Source organism: Dromaius novaehollandiae, chromosome 15 (genome assembly GCF_036370855.1).
Source record: "Dromaius novaehollandiae isolate bDroNov1 chromosome 15, bDroNov1.hap1, whole genome shotgun sequence".
NCBI lineage: Eukaryota > Metazoa > Chordata > Aves > Casuariiformes > Dromaiidae > Dromaius > Dromaius novaehollandiae.
The window spans coordinates 6,583,934-6,607,010 of NC_088112.1; the positions used below are offsets into that span (position 1 = coordinate 6,583,934).

Genomic DNA, 23,077 nt, shown 5'->3' on the forward strand with positions numbered 1-23,077 from the left:
CAATGCTACGCACAGACATAAACATCTAACTGTATGAAAGTCAAAACTGCAAAATTCACCTAAGAAACAGCTGGTGAGGGAGATAATGTAGGTAGATCTTTTCTGTTTCAGACACCTAATATTTTTTCAGATGACACTTCAAAAGCCTTGATTCATCAAGGTACTTCAGTACACACACATACAAAGTAAAGTGTTATCACACTATTTATGAAGTGAGCGCTGCCCAAAATTTCTTCTGGAATCACATCACAAAATAAATTAGAAAGAGCTTTCTAACACCAAAAATCCCACCTATTACTTAAATAATGTCTTTGACAGACTCCACCCTTTCTTTTTTCACATACAGGAAGACTTCTCTATCTTTGTCTAAACTCCACCAGCATGATCTTGCTCTAATTTAACCCCATCATTCTTCTGTCTTAAAACAGCCTAGTCATTTCCCAAAGCAAGATACCACCTTCTCCTCTTCCCTCTTTGAGAGAACTGTCTTTGCTCTTGATGAGACTGACCCACAGGTTTTCTCCGGCATATTCTGTTCAGTAGTGGGGAGATTTTCTAACACTACAAAAAAGCTTCTAGTATTTTTCCAGGCAGCTTAGTGTTCTTCTCAATAGCTGTTGTATCTGCTACATTTGATAAAATGTCCCACATCCAACATATTCTACTTCTGCATATTAATCCCTCCCGGGAACTCAATTTTATCTATGTCCCATCAGTATGCTTATACGCTAGCTAATGCATCAAAACTACTATTTGGGTTCAGTCAGCAATTATACTTTCAAATATTTGCTATTGCTGATTACCATTAAATCAACAAATAGTATTATCTGAAGGAAGCAGCTTAATTTGATTGCTTACTTTTGCTGTTTTTAACCATGAATCAATGAGGAACACAACTATGTATATTAACTGTTTTTTCATTTAAATAAAAACCACGAGTATGGATAAAAACAATATAAAAGTACAGAATGGTAGCATGGTAACCATGGTCTCAATTCATTGTGAAAAAACATTTGGAAAATATCCAGTGTTTCCGCATACCCCATGAAGGTGCTACAGGTTAATGGCTCCGCTTTTGCCCACAGAGCAGGACTGCGGAGCCCAGTTGGCATCCTGATTTCCTTTCTAAATAAAACTCATGGCTCTGTAAGCAAAATATAAGAGAGGCACAGAAGCTCATACAAGTGGCTCCAGTAGCTTTATATATAAACATACGTAATAGTAGTTTTGCTTTAGACTACGGTGAACATGAGTCCAACAATTTATGTCCAATTTATTCATGCTGAATACCCAGTTAGCTCAAACACCATCGGGAAATGTCACATAGGTATTGTTACTTCAGTTTGCACTCGTGCCGCTTCCCCATCAGCTATCATTTGATATCTCCCAAATGTACCGGCCCACTGCAACCTAACCACAACTGCATCTATCTGGAGCAACAATTTGTCTTCTTTGCAGCGTATGTCTACGACAGGATTTACTTAAACAGCTTCCCTCTTCATATTCTATTCTGTAAAACAAAAGAAAACAAAAACTTGCTTCTCAAAAGGCTCAACATGACTTTCCAAATATCCCGTTTTACCACCTTCCCTTATTCCAGGCAGGCTTAGGGAACTTCAGCAATCTGTTTTTATTTGCCCGAGAACCGAGAGTCAGGGCTGGCAGCTGCAGAGTCCCTCGCCCAGGCTGCAAACACAAATCATGCAACAATTAGGAACCCTCGCAACCTCGCTGCATGGGGCTGCCGTAGCCACACAGTAACCATAGCTACTCACTTTCAATGAAAATGAAAAGGAATAGCAATGAATAACAATGAAACCATAAAACAAAACATGAAGAGCCATACCCATTCCTGAGAAGCTCTGGGAGAAAACCTAGTTAATGTAAGGTTGAAGAACATTTGCAAAACAAAGAGCTTTCTGGTTTGCATTTCCCATGGACATATTTATCTTTTCAGTAACATATTCCAAAAAATATGCATTTCCACTCATTTCGATACTCATGGATAGAATACACAAACAGAAGAATTTACCAGCTATGTTTTGCTGCCTGATAAACAACAAGAAATACGCGTTTTTTTTTCATAATCTTGTTACATTCAGTTATGTAAAGTAGCATCTCTAATCGAGAACTGAAAATGGACAGAACAAGGGAAAACACTTCATTATGGGAGAGAAGCATTGTGAAACACTCAGAGACTAAAAGTTTCCATTTTGGGGCTGGTGGTCTGCCAGGCTGGTGCAGCCATTGCTACTGCTGACCTGCCCTTGCACCTCTTGGGGCTACTGAATACACGCCGGGCAAAGACAGCTCAGCCAGTGCTCGCCAGTGAGACAGAGGGGGCACAGGAGGTTTCACATCTTGGTAGTTACTTACTAATTTCTATTATTTTAATTCTTATTTACCTCTGGAACCGACACTGTATTATGAGGAAATGAAAATTCTGCTACGAACAGCAACACTGCAGCACAACCCGCCTGCCTGAGCACCCGCGAGTCTGCGAAAAAGCAACCGACTGGTATGAGGATGCCAGATTATGCTGTTTAACTTCAACAAAAGAGTAAAACTACTACTATATCACGCACAGCATAGGACCTTGTGATCAGATCACACTTTTAAAGCTTGTTCCTAAGATCAGTCCTGGCAGATGCTAGAAAATTGGAATAGAGCTGCCATTTAGTTCAGAACGGCGGGTGCAAACTCCTTTCCAAGGTACGCCGCTGGAATATCCCTCAGCAAAACTGGTACCCAGGGCCGATGTGGGTTCTCAATGGATCCGAAGTCCCAAAAGTGACATCAAAAGGCTCAGCAGAATACGTGCCTAACCTTTGGCCAAGAATATTATGATTTCAGGATACAGACTCTCAGGGCTCACACAAATTAACTGCATTTCTTCTATGCCATTGATATGTCCATAGAGACATTTATACAGACTCACAGACTAGTAAGGTGGGAAGGGACCTCTCAAGGTCATCCACTCCAACCCACCAACCCCAAAAGCCAACCTCAAAGTTAGATTAGATTAGATTCCTATGGCTACGAACAAATAATGATGATTCCTATTTACTGAATCTACTTATTTGTTCAAAAATCTGAAAAGCTGGAAAAATAACCATGAAAAATTCTCACTCATTTTCATCCTTGTTAGAAACATGCACATTTTGTAACTTCAAATATTTTTGGTGCCTCAGTTAGGATCAGAAATGGAAAGGGATGAGTTTGCTCATCCCTTTGCTACTGACTACACAAGGGGTCTAAATTTTGTTGGCACAAGCTTATCAGATCCTCTTGCACACATGGACTTCAACAATAAGCAGTCTTCTACTCTATATATACTGTTTAGACAAATTACGTGACATGCTTTCACACAAATAATGAAGATTATTTCTATCATTTCAAAATTTATTAACTGTAACCTGTATGAAATAGACAGCAGCAAGACAACGTTCATGCGACGCCTGTGTCAGAGCTCAGGCATTGGAATAAACACTTGTTTGTCTGATCTGACACATTCAGGATTCGTTTGTAAATCAGGAAGACTGTTTCAAAGCGCCCCCGTTCAACGATGAAATCCCATTTTCCTGGTAAGCCCAAGTGTGTCACCTCTCTCTGCCAGAACAAAGTCCTCAGAGAACAACAAAGCAAAGCGTCACCACTTTCCATCAACAAGAAATCTGCTAGTGTTCCTGATCCTCCCAAGCAAAGTACAACGTGGCTGGAACAGAAACCACGTACACAAAAAAAGCAAAATAAAACTATGAATGCACATAAAAGAACAACTCTTATGTATCTAATAATATAAGAACAACTTTTATGTCTCTAATATTTTGTTTGCATTTTTTTTTATTGGTATCTAAATGCAAATCTTACATTTTTCCAAGATGAAGAATAATGAATAACAAGTTAAATTTACAACAAATGCTGAAATTTTCCTGAGGTCAGATTTTTTTTTTATTTAGAAAGAAATGATGAAACAATAAAAAAAGCTATTTATCATATCACTTGACTGAAATATATGCCACTTTCGACAGCACAGATCAGCAGGTGCACTGCTGCATCAAGTACTCCCTCTCGCTATGACTTGTGAGGTAAAATTTATAATACATCTCATTGAAAATTATAAGTGAGGCTGAACAATCTTGCCAAGCTATGGAACTCCAGGGCTGCAGATGTTTAAGTACAGTCAAACTTACAAGAAAGATTATAAAAGCTGCCTTTATATAGAACATATCCATCTGTCAAAAGTCAACCGATGCAATGTCCTAGAATTATTTTAAATGGCTACATCCTAGACAAAATATATTCAGAACAGTGTCTAGAATACGTAAAAGCTCAAAATATGATACTAAGTGTCATGAGCATACCTGAATGTATATATTTCAATGGTACATAGGAAATCCCAGCTGGGAGCAAATCAATAACTTGAGGAAGTAGAAACTAATGTCTGAGCTGAACTGTCCCTAAAACCAAGATTTTGGATTAAAACTCTAAATATCAATAGTATCACAGTATATGTACATGCAAAGTCTCCTTCTCTGGAATTTCAATAGCGTTTATTTCGGGTATATATAAGTGAAGGAAAGGAAAAAAATGAATTAAAAAAAATCTAAAATAAATGAAAAAAAATTGTCAAGGAAAACTACATCCTGACCCAACTGCAGAAGCAAAACTCTTTGCTACAGTATAAGTTCTGGCAGATAGCTAACTCTCATGGGAACCAAATATCACATGCTTCAGAGGCTTCTGAAACTCAAACAAACAAAAAAACCAAAAAAATACTATATTAGGCAGCATTACATAAGGAAAGGTAGATGCTGTCCTCAAATGCATCCAGGAGAATCTTGCTCATTTATGTGCTTTGCTTCTACACTGAACTAAAAGAACTATATATATATTCTCAGCTTAAAAAAAAAAAAAAAAAGTGCTGCTTGAAGCAATGTAAAGACTGCTTTCTGTCAACACAGTTTTGTTAGCTTTTACTTTTCACCGTAGTCTAGTAATTGTTGGGTCCCTTAACTGGTTGATTGAATCCAATACAGAGCGTTCACTGGACTTCTTTTAAGTAAATACTTCACTTTATTAAGACATTATGTTGAAACAGATGCTTGAGTATGTCTAATGCTCAGTTTACTCGTCCACATTCAATGTTGTGCATATTTAGTATAGATTAATTATACACTATACCTCTTAACATGGTCACGTAGGAAATCAAAACATATGTTGCAGTCCAGATTTACAGTCCTTCCTCTTCACTTGAATGTGCACTATGGAATAACGACCATCTGCTCATGCTGCCACTTGTGGAACCTTCCGTAGCACAATCCATACCTAGCCCGGACAACGGCAACACACTGGGGGCCAATAGATTTCGAGGGGTATGTCAACAATTCGTAAAGTACACTCGCATCTTGCTTATGTAAGTATAAATTCACTAGAAGCATAACTTGTTCATTTTTTAAATTGGAATTTATTTTTCATGACAAGGTGCTCACACTCTTTTGCATACCAAGCTGATGTAGGTTATCAGTTGGCAAAACACCGAAAAACTGCCCATGTATATTAGGTATTCTACTTAAGACAGCGTGGCATGAGCCCAACAGATTACAGTTTGATGGTTTTATTCCTCAGCTTCAGAAAACAGTACCAGAAAGAGACTATTTTACCTACCAATAAGAACCTTCCTAGAAAGTTTCCTCCTGTCCCTGAAGTACTGCTCCCCATAAAATAAAAAGACTAAGAGCACTCACCGTTGTCTAGCACACATAACTGTGGAGTCTACAGTTAACCATCTCAAATTACATGAAGTCTGAATGAAGTACTGGAAGAAAATCTGTCATTTTTCAGATCTAATGAATCGGTATCCACATGTAGTGATGTTAAAAGCCAAACAAACGCCCGTGCTCTGAATGGTTTCCTTCAATGATACTCAGTGCGCCAAATTGAGATTAACATAAATCTCCAACAAAGAATTTCTCAAACAGCACAAGATGTTTTAACACTACATTGCTGTAACACTCTTCAAGGGATGTATTGTGAGTGTGAAGTTTCTGAAAAAGTCTCTTTCTCAACCATTATTACCCACTTGGGGAGCACGCTCAGCTTGTCTCATTGCTTCTTGCTTAGGTTCTCAGTAGCAAGACTTCTGAATCTGTTACGATATAGTAAATGTATATCTACACATATGTATATGTGTATATAGCCCACCTCTACAGGATAACATTGTTAGGAATATTTTTCCCCCAGTTTCTTGATATGTAACCGTCTTCTACTTTATCCATCTGAACATCATCATGAAACTCATGTCTTATTATAACTGCTGTTCATTCCCTTGAGGATCTAAAGTTAGCAGACAAATCAGATATTGTAACTACACTTTTTCAGAGTGTATTACTACTTATTCAGACTACAGTATGTGTCACCAAACCCAAACAGAAGCAGACTGCCACAAAATGCACAAAAAGAAGTATCTCCTCCTTTCAGAGCTTCTATTCAAAATGATGTTTTTGGTATTTAAAGATGATCATGGGTAACAGAATGAATTATGCACACTAGTCTTGTGCACATACGCATTTGTAGAATCAGCATCCCAAAACATGAAACTTAGCTAGCTGTAGATCTAGGCAAAATTCCATCATCTATTACAAATACATAACTTTCAGAGATCAAACATGGTGAAGTCAATGGAGTTGCACTCAATTTGTAACAGTGGCCTAAGAACAGCAGTTGTTTTTACGCTGATATCCTGCTAAGAAAATATTAGAAGGAAAACTTTATCCTTGTATCTTTAAGTTAATAAAGAAGCAACAGCTTAAAAATAATATACCTTTGCTGCCTCTTTAATCTTATTGTCGGATGTGACATGCTTAAAAGGTGATTTATCTCTAATTTGATAGGTTTAAATCACCGCTTTAGCGAAATATTAGAAGCTAACCATGCAGTGAACTACAGTCGTGTTTGTCAACATCAGTAAGTGTTTGCTTGTAACAGTCACCGCCCGGAGAATGGCAGAAACGATAGACTTGAGCTTTGCTAAGAGAACACGTGGCTGTAAGATGGCAAAGGGGAGTTTAGAAATGTGAGATGTAATAGAAAAAAAAATCCACTCTGAATCTTACCAACTTGAGCTTTCCAAGATGCAGATTGTGAAATCAAATCCCTTTTTTTAGCCAACATCCCTGAATTTAATCAACCTATCATGTCACAGACACTAATGGTTGCCACGTTCGAGGTACAGGGAGAAAAACAAACATACTGTTATAGACTGGCATTTTGAACTTTGGACTAAAGAGAGAAAGGTGACAGTGATTACGTTCAAAAGTTAACATCATTCTGTGAACTCAAATATAATTAAAAACCATATCTTTTTATCAATAGGGAAATTAGAGAAGAATGGAACTCATCCCATATATATCTATAAAATAAACCTTATCCTATATTACATGTTATAACCCTCTCACAAACTAAAATACGCAGTCATCTGTCACTCTTTTATTAAGGGATTCCACTAATTTCAAGAGCAGTACCTGCATTTACCACTTGAGGCAAGGATAAGAGAATTGTTCTAGCCAGTAGTTCTCACAGTACAGACCAGTACACAGCTCAGACTAGTCTTTTTCAAAATAAAGGCCTGCAATTTATTTTATGTTATGCTGTTACTACAATTGTCTTTCCTGTGAATGTAAAGGATCAGAAAGAGTTGCACTGCGCTGCAACTATAAGATACTACGATAAGAACAAAATGCTACTGAAGTGCTTATACATTACAGTAAGCAAGACAAAGATCTTCTATACGCGATACATCGGAAAATAAAGAGATCAAGAAGTTACTATGAAAAGATGCGTTTTATTAAATACAAATTATTATTCACCAATGAATTCTGCATTTAAGTAAGTGTTGTCTCTTACCATTACATGACCTATAACCTCTCAGCTGCACAAAACATTAATTGGCTATGCTCCTTTAGCTTAATAATGGGTGTCTATTTATGTAGCCTAGGAATGGAAAGGTTTAAAGAAATCATTTTTTCTATTAAACAGTAAGAAACCAGATATCCCTAGCCCTGTTAGAAGCCTCTTGACTATGCCTGAAATCTTCTCAAATACCTCCTTCAGTTATTGCCCAGTAGCTAGCTGTGAAACACTGTTCTGCACGCACTCCCTGTCACACTAGGTGAAGGGCTGGCCATGCCGAAACCAACAGTTCCAACTGCACCACTGAATTCAGGGACACAGAGATAGGTATTGTTCTACTGTGAGTATTTTCACAATGTGGGTAAAAATATAATGCAAAGATACATTTTTGTATATGCAGTCATATATGTTATGCATAACTACAGCTACACGTCACCTCTTTGACACTAACTGCAAATACACACACACACACACACACACACACACACACACACACACACACACACCCTGTAATGTGCACATAAAGAATTTTTTTTCATCTCTAAAGAAATGCAATTAGGAGGTCTAACAGAGAAAAAGCAAAATTATAACACAAATATACAATGGTAAAAGTTGTACAAGAACGGTTATCCAAAAACTCCGTTCTCATACTTTGCCAATGCAAAGTTTAAAAGAAATATATGTGATTACCTGCAGGGTTCCAAATTTCCCATTTTTATTCATTAGGAGCCTTGTAGAAAGCATATATATATATTTTAAAGCAGATCTCAACAGCTAATTAAAATCTAGCCCACCACCAGCTTTTAGAAAACACCTATAATTAAACAGTAGGAGAAAGCTAAGTATTTCAACCAATTCTAGAATTTCCAATTTTACAAATCAAGTATATTTAAAAAGATCAGGGAATTTTTTTTTCAAAATTTTCTCTGAAATGAGGCATACTTCAGGTTCGCCTCAGTTGAGCTCGAAAGGGTCAAATGGTGAAACTATAGGGATTGCTTCCTAGAGAGAGGAAAAGGCTTCCTACACAACCAAAACAAACAACGTCAGATACATAGGCTTCAAAAGAAATTTAGGGACTTATGAAAATACCACTTTTAGTCTATCTAGCTTCATTTTCAAAAATGTAAGTACTAGTTGACAGTAATACTAGAATACTTGCAGGAAAGGGCATTTGTGGGAATCAAATCAAGTTTGTGAGTAAGTATCTGCAGGCCTGATGATCTAGCCCAAACTACACAAGCAGAATTATTCATCTTATTTCAAGAGTCAGGTTTAAACATATTTCTAGTCTGTTTCTATTAATGCAAAGAGACTTAAACTCAGGCAGGATAAATTTACTGTAGTTATAGGAGAAATAAGAAGAGAGTAGGTCACTATGTCAAGAGAAGCAACGCAGTGGTCTGTGCTGAATGACTCTTTTGAGGGACGCCTGATACATCGCATAGGGCACTTCTGAAAGTAACACCAGCTTAATGATGACGGTTTCGCAGGAGTCCTTATAACTCAAGAAAACAGCTAACCTCAAAGGATTTAAACGTAGGAAAACAAATGGAACAATAATTTCAGACCTATAGATTATATATAAATAACAACTTTCCATAGACTCCTGTGCTTACATTCCTCCTCAGCAAGGAAGCTCAATAACTCCTCATGTCAACAGGGCTTGTGGAGAACGACCGTTATCTTTATTTAGTTTATTTATTTTTGGCAGTTTTACTGGAAGCCATTCCACTCACTCTATTTATTAAAAACATAAATAAAATAAAAACACAAAATAGCTTTCCAGATTTTGAACACATTCTACATTCTAGCGGCCTATCTAGCCAAAGGATATTATCTTTACGTTACGTAAACGTTTATAAATAAAAGTCTGACTCCAACTAACACTAATCTCAGCCGACTACCTCATTGCAAATGAAAACTCAAGTCTTTGCAATATACTCCAAGGTGAAAAAGAGATGTATTTCAGAAACGACAAACTCTAAAGACCCACAGTACAATAGAAAATCAAAGATAAGAGACAACCCTTTACAGGGGTCCTAAAAAAGTCAGAGTGCCTAATTCCCTCCAATTCTTCTGAAAAATCCACATTGAACAGGAGACCCACTCCAGGAACTCTTACCTTAATGAGATTTCAATTAGACAACTTACCTAAGAAAAGGCTACTCACTTCAGCACTACAAATTCAGGTTAGGTTTTGAGAAAAGAATGAGCCCTCAGGTAGATCTTTGTGCAGTGAGAATCAGGAAGCTGAAGGAGATGGAATTTCTAACTGCTAATTTGCTTGTCACAGAAGATAGCTCTCAGAAGCACGACCTTCTGGTCAAGGAACTAAATTTAGAATTGCATTTAAATTGATTAATAGCAGACTAAGGAATTCAGCTAAGTAAGACATATTTACCTTCTGCCTTCACAAAATCCTCCTCCACCCATGTAAGCGCCACGCGCGAGACCACAGCCATATCTGCATCATACGGCGAGCACGCCAGGTCTGCACTGGAAGCATTATTGTCACATCAGCAGACTTTTGCACCTGAGCTCATTAGTCTTGCTGACAAGCAGGAATAATTAGTCAGAGTGATAACAAGGCCATACTATTTTAGAGACCTAAGTTAGTACTCAATATGCATGGACACGCTAACCAGGCCAGAGCTAACACCAAGGATTTTGCACTACATTCTCCACTGTGTAGGTAGAAATGCCCTTCCTTAATGCGCTGGTGAGGTGGAAGTCAATATACTGAAAAGAGAAGTGTATGTGGAGCAAGCAATACACACCCCAAAATGAAAAAGCGCTATATTCATCCCAGTTCTACCAAGTGCAGAATCATCATTATAGGTACGTTGTTTATAAAGGAACCACTCATGCTCACTACCATGTAGCTAACCTGCTTTCATCATTCATTGTCTTCCCACCAGTAGCTATGATGAATGGGATCTCCAGTTAATACTACAACAGTTGGCATGACAATACTTTTGACTGACAACAAATTCAAACTTTTCTACAAACTACATTTTGAGACCGTTTGCACAAGCGTGCATGTTGTGGCAAATCCTGCGGTAACCTCGGGAACTGCAAAGGAAGAGATGTTCTCCTGGCAGAAGCTCAGATTGATCTCAGCTGTCAAGTGAATCTAGCAAAATATACTAGAATCTGAAACTTGAGGTGATTTTATCACTTAATACAAGACATGGACACCAATGTGCAGAGACATTTGTTAGAAATATTACAGTGAAAGAAATACAGCAAAGAAGTTGTTTTGGATTGTTCCCTCCCCCTGACCTGCTCCAACACACACACATCGAACTCTTTAAAGGACACTGAAAAATACGTTCTAACTTACTGAAGTCTATATTCATATACGTACTAACTACAAATGCTTCTTACTATTCTGTTTTGTGTAGTCATTATTAACATTCCATAAGCTCATCTAACATTAAGCAGATGCATTTCATTTAAAACATATCAATAATTTTGAAGCAGCAAACAATTACAAATCACTTGTTCTCATAAATAATTACTTGATCCCACACTGAAAAATAAAACAATTTAAAAAAATAGATTTTTCCATATTAATTTGACAAGGAAAACAGAGGTAAAAGCATTCTATAAATATGATGCCTCCATCTTTTTAATATAAATTCCCTAGGAAAACAGTTTAAAATTTACTTAAAAGCCTCACTACCTCAAAATTCAGTCCACTTATACTTTTACAATAAAGCTAAGGTAATGGAGAAATAATCTTGTCTGGAAAGTCTGAGCTATAGTAAAGTCTCTACCCCAACAATCAGAGAAAACTGACCATGAAACTGGTCTAATGCTTTATCAATCAAAATACGTCTTCCCTTCCCACCATATCATTCTGGACAGCAAACTTAACCAACTTGGAGCCACCTCAACAGGAATGCCAATAATGTGCACCACAAAAGTCACTTTAAAAGAAAGAAAAGGGGAGGAAGAAGAAGAAGAAGGCAATACATGCCAGTGCTACTTTTCTTAAATTCCCCTAAATGCAGCTGACACCCATTGTCCTATGCTAAGTCTCATTTCAATTCTGCTTCTGTTGGCAGAATTTGTATTCTTTAGTCTTGCCTGCACGTAGCAGTACCACGCAGCCACGGCAGCTTTGGAAGGAGGGCTGAAGACTTTGTGTGCTTGAGAGGTAACAGCTGGAGAGTTCTGGTATCCAAAGAGAAAGAGGCCACCTGAAGTTTTTGTACTAGCAGGTCATACCAGTTTTCCAAGATGCATTATTTCCCACTTTCAAATGATATTTAGGATACAGTAAAACCAGGCGTTATTTAAAAAAGATAATGTCAGTAAGCTTCACTAAGTCCTTTTGGGGCCTCCTGGGATCAGCACCGCATTCAGCATTGTCATTAATTGGAAGCAGGTAGCCCAAGCCGTACGGCATTAGAGGCACAGTACTTTCCTACACCTGACTTTGACTGAGAAAACAAAGCTTGCAAAAAGAGAACAGAATGCAAACAGTATGGCCAGATCCTGAATATAGGCCAAAACTACCTCTGTCCGCTGTTCTCTGAAGCACGTCCACTCTAAGGAATCATTTATATAAATCTAAACAATTATTCTGGAATCAAATATTAACTCCTAATGATCCTCTCCAGGGCAAGCAATTTCGAAGAAACATGAAAATGTATTGCCAGATATATCAATGAGTGATGGCAGGGAGAGAAATAATGCAAAGCTGGTTGAAAATACTCAACTTGTCCCAGTGAGAAGATAGCTATTACGAAGCATGCTGTGAAAGTCTCAGCTTTTCACCACACCACTGCTTATTATCCCAAGCAGAATTTATTCTTCAGATACAAAAGTCCCATCTGCTATCTACATTTCTAGCAAAATATTTGGCCTTCCACTGACAACTTCTGAATGCAGTTATGCATTGTAAATGTAAAATCTTTAACATAGGGAATAAACTGTAAAATAATAAACTGTTCAGAAATGACATATTTGAAAATAATTTACTGCCAAAACCAATATTGCATAATTTACTCACTCTTTCTCCATATTAAATGCAATATAATAATATATATAATACATAAAATAGAGTATATTGCACTAGAGAATAGAGGAAACTTGCTGGAGATGTAGATCCAGTTCCGAATAAAGCATGCTGTATTTCCAGTTCGCGATCCAATAACAGAAAACAATCTTGAAACCAAGCTAGCAGAATTTACTAAAACAGCACCCGTCAGCACACAAGCGCTCCCTTCCCTTTCACCCCAGCAGCGGCTATCATTAAACCTAAACTAGGGAGCTACAATACTCCAATACAAAAATTTCAGTTCTTCTTTTGCCCTCTTTATTCACAAGATACATATGAATAAATAAGGGATTCTTTACCCTAATTTCATGCAGAGCAGTTTGACAAATGTTTCAAATTAATGTAAATGATCACACATATACTTCAGGCTGTCTTTCAAAGAGGTTTCATAATTCATAAATTCAATGTTTATACAGGTCAGGTCAAGTCAAAAGGTACCTAATATAACTGTTTAACTTATGTAAATCTGTTTATCACTGCTTAAGGACATGGGGTGACTTCAGATGCTGTTTAATGTATGCAGCATACATTTAGGGCAACCGACAGGAACTCTCATTCCGATTTTTAATTACTATGCACTCAGCAGAGAGAAAAATCCACCCAGTCCAATCACATTACTCTAGTTTTTTCTTTTAGCAGAACAACTAATGTTAACCAGATATTACTTCACAGACAGGCTGTTGCTTTTCCCCATATTCATGACTAAAACAGTAAACTGAATGAAGCTGAATAGCAAGTACTGAAAGAGCTCCAAGTGCAGAGGTTTCCCCTGCAACATATTTCTCTCGACACTTCCGTAGCCAGCATTCATGAGGAACCCATGTAGTCAATGTATGCTTCAGGACTCTCCACAAAAAAGAAACAGAAATGTCTTTTAAAAAATTGGTTTATGGCATAGATATGTGTATATCTAATTTTCTGTTTAAACTGTATATAGTTTCATCTACATAACTTTTTAATACGCCCCATCAAAACTAGAAAAGGAGGACAACAGTTTCAGGCCACTGAACAGAGCTGGAGGGCAGGGGGGGAAGATACCAAATTCATTTTTCCATTAATTTTTTAAAAGTTTTAGACCTAAGAGACACACTAAATTAATGTCACTGTAGACTATCATGTTGCTTCAGCTACTAAAGAATAAGATAGCATAAGGTCTTCTTTAAGCTTTCCAAGCTGTGGCTTTAATTTCCATTTCAAAATCTTAAAATTACATACCCACCCAGCCATAGGGAGATTCAGACATGTAGATTTTAGATTTCTTGAAATCTACTTTCTTATACTGGTAACAGCATAGGGATGTATGATCTGGCACAGTAAACACAGGTCTAACAGCCTAATTGCGTGGACTTTGTACAGTGGATAATTGGGTTTATTAATACATACAGTGAAGCGCTAAACGGGAATTACACCTTCAGAGGCTTCTTAGCAGTGACTGAGAAAGAAAAGGGGGAACATACCGCGGTAATCTGGGCAGAGACTGCTACGGAGGGACACGGGGAAGAAATCTGGACTACCTGGACTACCAAGGTCCACCAAAGGGGAAAAAACATGCCACAGCACAAACCACCAAGAACTGTCTCTTTGCGTAGCCCAGGGACACCAGATTATTACAACTGCTCTTGAACCCGGTGCAGGAGGGAAGCAAGCCTCACAGAGCTGGACAGGGTAAACACCTACTGCTGCTCTGAGGTAGACAAGTGAGCAACAAAACACCTTGCACGCACCCAGATCTTTTGTTGTACAGTATTCAACTGCTCTTTGAGATAAACCTCATCACTTCTGTTTTGCAGTGGCAACACTGTACAGTGTAGTTCCTTAACAAACCTGACACTGCTCCCACATGGCATTGGAACCCAGTCTGTCTCGACAGCCCCAGATTCACGTACAGGATGAAAACTAAGCCTGCTGAGAAGGCTAAGTGGAAGGATTTTTGTCTGGGAAAAAATAAAGATCAAATGAGAAGTTCTGGATGATAATCAGGTATTTTGAGAGAGTCAATATGCATTTAACATCTTTGATTGGATAATGAATATCAGATAAAAAGGAAGGAGTCTACATAGCTAAATTTTAAAAAGCTCTTTTTAATAGTTTAATATTCCTTTCAGCTTCTTGAAGGAGTTTCATTACCATTTTCCCTAAACTTCTGTCCACATTTACTCACCCAAAATGCACCTCTAATGCACAGCAGATGTGCCATTAACTATTTCTGAAAAAAAGTGGAATAAAATCACCCAGCATGAGAATGCTACAGAATAAGTCAACACTAGCAGATGGTGTTTATTTTGTCACTGCTTGTGTTAAAAATTACCACCTATTTCATCAAATCAGTTTCTTTAAGGTGGAGGCCTCATGCAAAAACTGAAAAAATATTTTTTATAAGCTGTCACAGAGCTCCTTAAAATATAAGCACTTGCTTTCATGGTTTCCAGTTTTCTAGGACACGGTGCAATACACAGGAGATCGGTTTGTATAAATCTGACATGATAGAGTATTTTGCTAGCAGCTCAGTCTTTCGACACACAATCCATTTTGTTTCTCAAACAAATCTCACAAATTTGTTAGTTCAGCTTTCAAGACCCAAACTCTGTAACAAGCATTGAGCTGCCCCCAGGAGGAACACGTGGTGGAACTGCCCGCTTGCTTGCGTCTAGGACCCAACATGCAAGAGAACCCCCCCCCCCCCCAAATTTCTTACTCTCATTATTTTATTTTTCACACACTTTCAGCTATGCAGTTTACACGCTCTAGTGGATTATTTCTTAACAAAACAGCATGTTGCAAGAAGGGTAATTGTTAAACTTGGAGCTGGCTACTAAGGAAATCAATGTGAAAATCCCAAGATACAAACAATTTTTGCTTATCTGTTTTGTAAAAGAATTTCCATTAAAATGCAAAAACACTCCTCCAGCCCCCCAAATGCCCATACGGTCCTCAGCTAAGGCAAATCCACTCTGAAAACAGCAAAGTGAACTGAATTCATCACTACTGTGATTTAAACAGAATTATTATAAGGTAAAGTTCCATCCACAGTATCCATCCACAGTTTTTAAATATATTTTTCAATGAAGTAAAGAACATATTTATATCTGAAGATTAGAAGACATCAGTCTACTGTTCTCACTGATGGTTTTAAATTTCATGCCATAGAGAGATCATACACCTAAATGAAATCCCCATGCAACCAGTCACATTTTGTTTCTAAACGTCATAAGCACAGCAGGATAAAATCCAAACCCCTTGCTTCCCCCAGAAAGGGCAAATTCCTTATTTCCTTCAGCTGCAGTTCAATAGATAATGTCCCAAAATTAGTGTAAGAATTTACCTGCACATCACAGATTACTACAGAGCTTCGACATACCTGTATGCCTGCTGTAACAGCACACCAAACATACAGCTTATTAACCATGGCCAAGCACATCTGCTGTTGGTACTGACAGGGTTACCCACAAATTCAGAGTCCATGGGCTCCACGCCACTGCCCAGATGTGTATGTTCACTGTATGGTCAAAAACATATGTCAGCATAGACAGCAAAGATGATTCAACTGCATTTCCGTGGCTCCAAAGTGAGCCAGAGACAGAAAACAGTGGAGAACAGGCTGCCAGGACAAGCTGCAGCATTCGTGCACTGCAGTGCTGTTCCGTAAGCAGGCAGTTGCACAGCCCATCCTCTCCCTCTCCCCACAAAGCCTTCTCCTGCATTTAACATGCAGGCTGGACTGTGCATGCGAAGCAAGGAGCCGATCATTTTATCTTCGTTATTCAATGAAAACCACAAGCCTCCGTTACACTGCCTTACTCAAATTGTAGGCAAAGTCTTTGTGATCTTGGAAAACGCACTCAAGTGTTATTACTGCAGATGTGATATGGCCAGAGTAACATAACCCATTCATTTTGCCTGTGCCAAAATCCCTGTCAAAGACCAATGCATCAGGGATGCTTCTGCTGCGCTGAGGTATATACCACATCATTCCCATTCTTTACACAATTTTCATTTTTATTCCCAGCCACATGTATGCCATCTGGGGCAGACTCTGGTGTTATACATCAGTGTAACAGAAATCTCATTGCTATAAAAAATGCCCTGGCTCCCACTCTTCCAAGAAGCTTGAAGAGAAAAAAGATAAAAGACATAACATAAAGAACATAAGGAACATAAAAAAGGCCCTTTTCTCCAGTTTTAAAACATACTAAGCATTTTTGGGTTACCCTGACTATGCAGAGGGCCAAAGGCACTCAGTAACTTTGCAGAATTTATCATTTGATGTAAGACACTGTCCCAGTATTTGCTCGGACACTGTGGGAGATTCAAAGCCTAATGCCATCCACAAGGCTTCCCCGACAATCAAACGCTTACGGAAGGAAGTGCAGAAAACCAAACTGGGGCTGAAAAGAAAACCTTGATTCATATTTCATTTAAATATTAAGTATGCAGAATATTATTTCTGGTCAGTGCCCTAACTTAGCAGGGCATTTACTTAGGTGCCGAACCGAGCAGCCCAAACCGAAAGGTATCCTTCGTGCGTGTACTAGGTGATGGCTACAGTGAAAGGAAAGAAGAACGAGTATCAAGATATAGCCTTCATCCCATTAACCAGTCAAACATAAGGCAAGAACTGCAGCACTGAGGACAAAAGACCTTGTAAGAAAAGGCTCCAGGGAAATTAATAAAGTTATACTATAGTTAGCATAACTGGACAGATACAATGAATGAAAATATCAGAAGGAGGATGTCGCTGAATCATTGCTTTTGTAGTAAAATTTTTTATGTCGTCTTTGGATTCATATTACTATAGCTGATTAAATTTTTCTGTTAACGAAAGAAGAATATCACAACCTTTTTTTAAACACCATTATCTCCCATGCGAGTTCTACCTATTTTGCTCTTGGGGTGGGGGGGGTGGGGGGGGGAGGGCAGGAGATAGTGATACCTTAACAAAAAAAAAAAAAATTGATTGTGTTTTACACAGTCCCTAAGATAAAAAGCTTTAGTGTCACACCCGGGGTGACTGTCTGAATCTGAAGCTCTTAGATCAAAAAATTCAAATCAAGACTAAAGATGAACACAGCTATCACAAAATCTCTCATTAGAAAAATTCAGACCTAAGAATCTCTGAAGCAGCATATATCACATGCCAGTTTTTACTAATTGGATAAAGCATGAAATTACTTTTTAAAAAATACTGCTAGATATAGGTACCATGGCATTTTTAATTATGCCTGCGTGCAGCCAGCTCTGACATCTCTTCTGCGGTTTAGCTCTCTCTCTCCATGTCCCGTGCCTAGTCCCTTGAAGAAACATGAGCTCATGGAAACTCCAGCTCTTTCACCACCCACTGAAGATCCCCCCTCCCCAACATCTCCCTAACCTACTTCAGTCAGGGAGGTAATACTCAAAAATGAAAAAGAAATTAATAAACAGTAAAAGAAAGAGGCATCAGGTTTATTCAACGCAATATAAACACCCAGGAGGAAAAAAAAAATTCCACAATACATAATAAGCAGAACATAAACAGAACCAGATTTAGCACTGCAAAACCCACAACTTCCATACTAGGTTCAAGTTTACAAGGAATATAGTTTAAGCAAGATAAAAACCTTACGTATTAGAGAGTTCTTTGTCTCAGCCAGCTGCTGCCAGCTTGTCTGTCTGTCTTTCAATTTCTCAGAAAGGTGTGTGTGAAAATCTAAATAAAATAAAATAAATACATTTTAGAGACGGCTCTTTTTACTCCTTTTCCTCTATTCCATTCACTTTTGGTGTAATACAGGAAAACGTCTTGGAATGGTTCACCTCCTCCCACCCAAAGTATCTCTGAATAATGAAAAAAAAATACAGCACTATTACCTAGAAATTCATAACTCCCATCAATGAAATATAAAAAGGCATGTTGAGTACTGCATGAGAGTACTACTGGTGAATTCTCCCTTTTGAGGAGGTACAAATAACCACAAAAACAGAAAGAGTGCAACATCTCCTCAAAACCCTACCAAGACACCGGTAAGCCCACCAACAAAAATCTGGCTACGGTACATGCATTACAATTTAACCCGAAGTCCATGAGAGTTTTCCATACACGTGGCACAGTAGGATATTATGTTATTTTCAGTGTATTACCTATTGTTCCTATAGTCAATAATGTATCACATTATCTCCCTTTGAAAGATAAGTTTAATTATCTAAAACCTGAGTCTATCAAGATGCACCTGGAAAACAGACACTTTCAACTGTGAATAAATCACTTTTCATGTTTATTTGAGCAGCGTGATGACTTCTACACCGCGTATCCACGTAAGCAGGCTGCTTCCACTGCATCTGCCCGCGGCATGAGCCAGCGAACCTGCAGCGTTGCAAGGAGAGCAATTTCTTACTTGGGAAATATTTAGCTGAATCACTGCAGAACCTGGGTGGGGAGGGGGGGTCTTTGCATCTTTCTCTCTTTTTTCTTTTTCTAACAAATGTCTTTTTTATGGATATATAAAATAAGCCTTTTTTTTGTCTCATAAAAACTCTCAAGTCCTGGGAAGAGAGATTAATACATGCAAAAATGCTTCAGCTTTAAAGAACGTATAAACTGAACTAGAACTACTCAACTTTCTTTTGATTGTACAGCTAATTCAAATATATGTGCAATTTAAATACTTTAATTAGGGAGTCCTCTTAAATTATAAAAGCACAAAATCCACTGAAGAATGGTACCGAATTTCAATACTAGCTATAGAGTTTACAGAGGCAGTAAATAGATGCAACCTCCCCTCTCTTTTTTATTTATATACTCACCTGGACTTCCTAATACACCCCAGTAAGACAAGAAACGTAATGATTAACATATGGCTACCTTCAATCCCTGCTCCTCACTGCCTTCAAGGGCTTCACTGAGAACTAAATTTATTTGGTACATCCCAAGTTCAAAGACTTAATCATTTTCTCAATTAATAATACAATCTTGCCCCCAAGATGATCAGAAAGAACACTGAAAATATGTTCTGTATATCACAGTCATTTATTATATGCAAAGAAAAACAAGCAACACTGACACTCGAAGATACAAAATCAGCAGATCAAAACAGTAGGAAAAAAAGTTTGCATATGCTGAAGACGTAAGATGACTAATTACATATTTGCAAGGAGACTAGGAGCACAAACGTGTCTGACCTAAAATACCTGCAACTGAAATAATCTGAAAGAATAAGAGCTCCTGAGTTTAACATTATTGGCTTTAGGGCTAAAAAAATATTTCAAAATGAAAAGTTAAACTTTAGTCAATATACTAAACTGGTGAAGTGTCCCTTTGCCACACATGAAACTGAATTTTGATGCAGGATGACTATCAGCCATCTCCATGGCCTACCCTTCATAAGCCATATCTGTTGTGGCTCATCCCTAATTAGTTCAGCTTTATTTTTAATGACACGGATGGTTGATTCAAAGGCAAGGAAAGAAAACAACAGATTTTCAGGTAGGCAATACAACTTGCATTTGTAATTTGTTATTTTGACAGAACTATTCGTATCAATACATATAAAGAACTGAAATTATGTCAAATTATTTGCTACCTCCACCCGCAAAGCCCCCCTGCAAGCAGGGGTTGCTGTCCTTGTGCCACCCGCCCTATCTGTACCTTCCCAGCGCATACGGAAAACAGTTACCCACCGTAGCCTGTGGGCAACATCATCTTAACACCCAATACTTCTGTTGAAGGTTTATTTTTCCTTCTGTTTGTTGAAAATGAACTAGAAAAAAATTACATGAAAAGCTCTGTGGAACAGTTCCACGTGGCATAAGCAGTATTTTTAGCATACATGCTTTGAAGTTTCAAAGTTTCTCGCTGGTAACTGGGCTTGAAAGCAGTATTTCTCAGTTAGTTCACCAGCCAAGGGGTATGAAAGAGTAATCTTTTTTCAAACCTATATATACATAGGATTATTTTTTCAACTCCACTATCCCACTGCCACGTGAATACTGACATGCACACTTTCATGACAACTCAGGTGTTCACACTGGAGTTTAAACTTCAGGAAGGCTCGTCTCTTAAAAGATGAGCACACGTGGAAAGTTTATGCAAGAAAGCTTAGTGACAGTGGGATGAATTAAAAAAAAAAAATCTATACAGATAAAAGTTACGCTCATGCACCGAAAAGTGAAAAATATGATTTATGCTATACCACGAAGTTTTTAGAAAATCTCAAGTTTTTGGTTTGTGAAATCTGTATTATTTCTCTATACTTAAACCCCCAAAACTCTGATTTTTTTAAGCCATCAAAAAATACAGCATATCTCACATCAAGTCTGACTGGAAAGCTCAGATTCTCCTCTTTCGAAGGTAATAAAACTATCTATAGTCTAATGATGTGTAGAAAATAAATATCAAGTCTGCCAGTAGCCCAAAAATTAATGTTATCTACCTTTTCTGCCTCATGGATTGGGAGGAGGAAATGGAAAACACTAACAAATGACAGGGATGGAGAGAAAAGAAGAATGGATCTTTGTACAGAAGAAAAATGAAAGTGGCTGAAGGATCACAGCTTATCAGACAAATATCGCTATCACAAAGAAAATTGTTTACAGAGATACATATGTAGGAAAATACAAAAAAAGGCACAGATTTGTTTAAATGAGCAGATATACTCAGCTGTTCTTTGCAAAAATGGGACAAAAATCTTAAATACAGCATAGTCTTTTTGTGGTACATGCAATTAAACAAATTTTGGTAGTTTGCAGTTTTATAGTTTTTGTCTTATTGTACCCTATAATATGCAAATGGAAGAGGTCTTTAATGTCTTCGTTTTTGTTTTCATAGAAGTGTTGCTTTCATTTCAGATTCAAGAGGAAAAACAGACTTTATCCACTGACATTTCATCCATCAACGTTTTGCCACATTACCCTTCAGAAACCTGTGTCCGTTGGTGAAACCGCTATTTTCTCTTTGTCCTTATCTGTAGCCACTTCAGGACTTTTGATCCTTACAGTTACAGAAAGTACAGATGAGGATGACAAACTGTTCCCCCGAGAAAGCTAAGCCATCCCTCCTTTTGATGTAAAACATCTAAAACAAATTTCTCAAAATAAGTTTCCAAGCTCTGTTTCTCCAACAATTCTATTAAAAAAAAAAAAAAGCCCAGAGGAAAGAATAATTTAAATGTTGAGACACTTAAAAAATAATGTCATCTGAAGGGAAGTCTCTGTGGGTATTACCTTCCTTTGACACTCACAGGGAGTTAAACCTAATTGCATTTAGGGTTATCTCTAGCAGCTACACTCAGAATCAAACAGCCTCATGAGGACTATTGTTCTAACTAATCTACTTATTAAGCTTTTATTCAGATTTAGTACAGTCTTTTATAAAAAAACATCTCAAAGGGATAGTAATGGATTTTGCAATTATCAGACAGGAAAGAATAGACTATGACCTACAATCTCTGGCCTTGCCAAAAATTAGAAGAAAAAAAATCTTTTTTAAGTAAATCTTTAGATCATTAAGTTAATTTTAGTCCCTATCACACACCACACTTCCTATCTGGATAAAGTAAAACCTGTGCGACTATCCTATGCTTTCTCTTACACGCTCCTCCAACACGCAGAAGCCCCAGCGTCACCACGGCCATTGGTTCCTTCAGGAACGGGCAGAGGGAAGCAGCCCTGATGCCTGCGTGTTACTTCCAAAGAGGGACGAACCACAACTTTCAGCTTGTCGCCTCCAGCCTCCGTCCCAGTTCAAAATCAATGTTGACACAATTAATTTTAAATAACAGTGTAAATATTAGCAGCACTTCTTGAAAATTGAGAATATAGAAACATTGTAATTCCTAGATCTGTCTTCTGTGATGTGCATGATGCTCAGACCAGCTCCTCGTCTCCCACACAGCATTCAGCGAACTGAACTTTCTTCTTTCCCCATGCCACCCTCTCCTGAGACCAATGCTCTCCTCCCCTCATTCGATTACTTTTTAATATGCATCCATGGGGTCCCTCAGACCCCAACAAATTTCCCCCAGGCCTGGCACTCTCATCAGACCCACACAAGGGCTTTTTGCTGTCCAGCGGAAGGGCTGGCGCGACCCTTCCCTCCGTGCCCCAGGCAGCGTAACCGCGGCC

At 38.1% G+C, this 23,077-nt stretch overlaps 1 protein-coding gene across 2 annotated transcripts in view; it reads right to left on the minus strand.

Annotated features, from left to right (window-relative positions):
* The window catches only part of TENM2 (teneurin transmembrane protein 2), a 1,579,923-nt gene that overhangs the window by 297,605 nt on the left and 1,259,241 nt on the right, over positions 1 to 23,077 (minus strand). For both annotated transcript variants that reach the window (XM_064520849.1, XM_064520848.1), the window contains one exon: positions 18,585 to 18,668. In XM_064520849.1, coding sequence (XP_064376919.1) covers positions 18,585 to 18,668 — 84 coding nt within the window. The remainder of the gene's footprint in view (positions 1 to 18,584; positions 18,669 to 23,077) is intronic.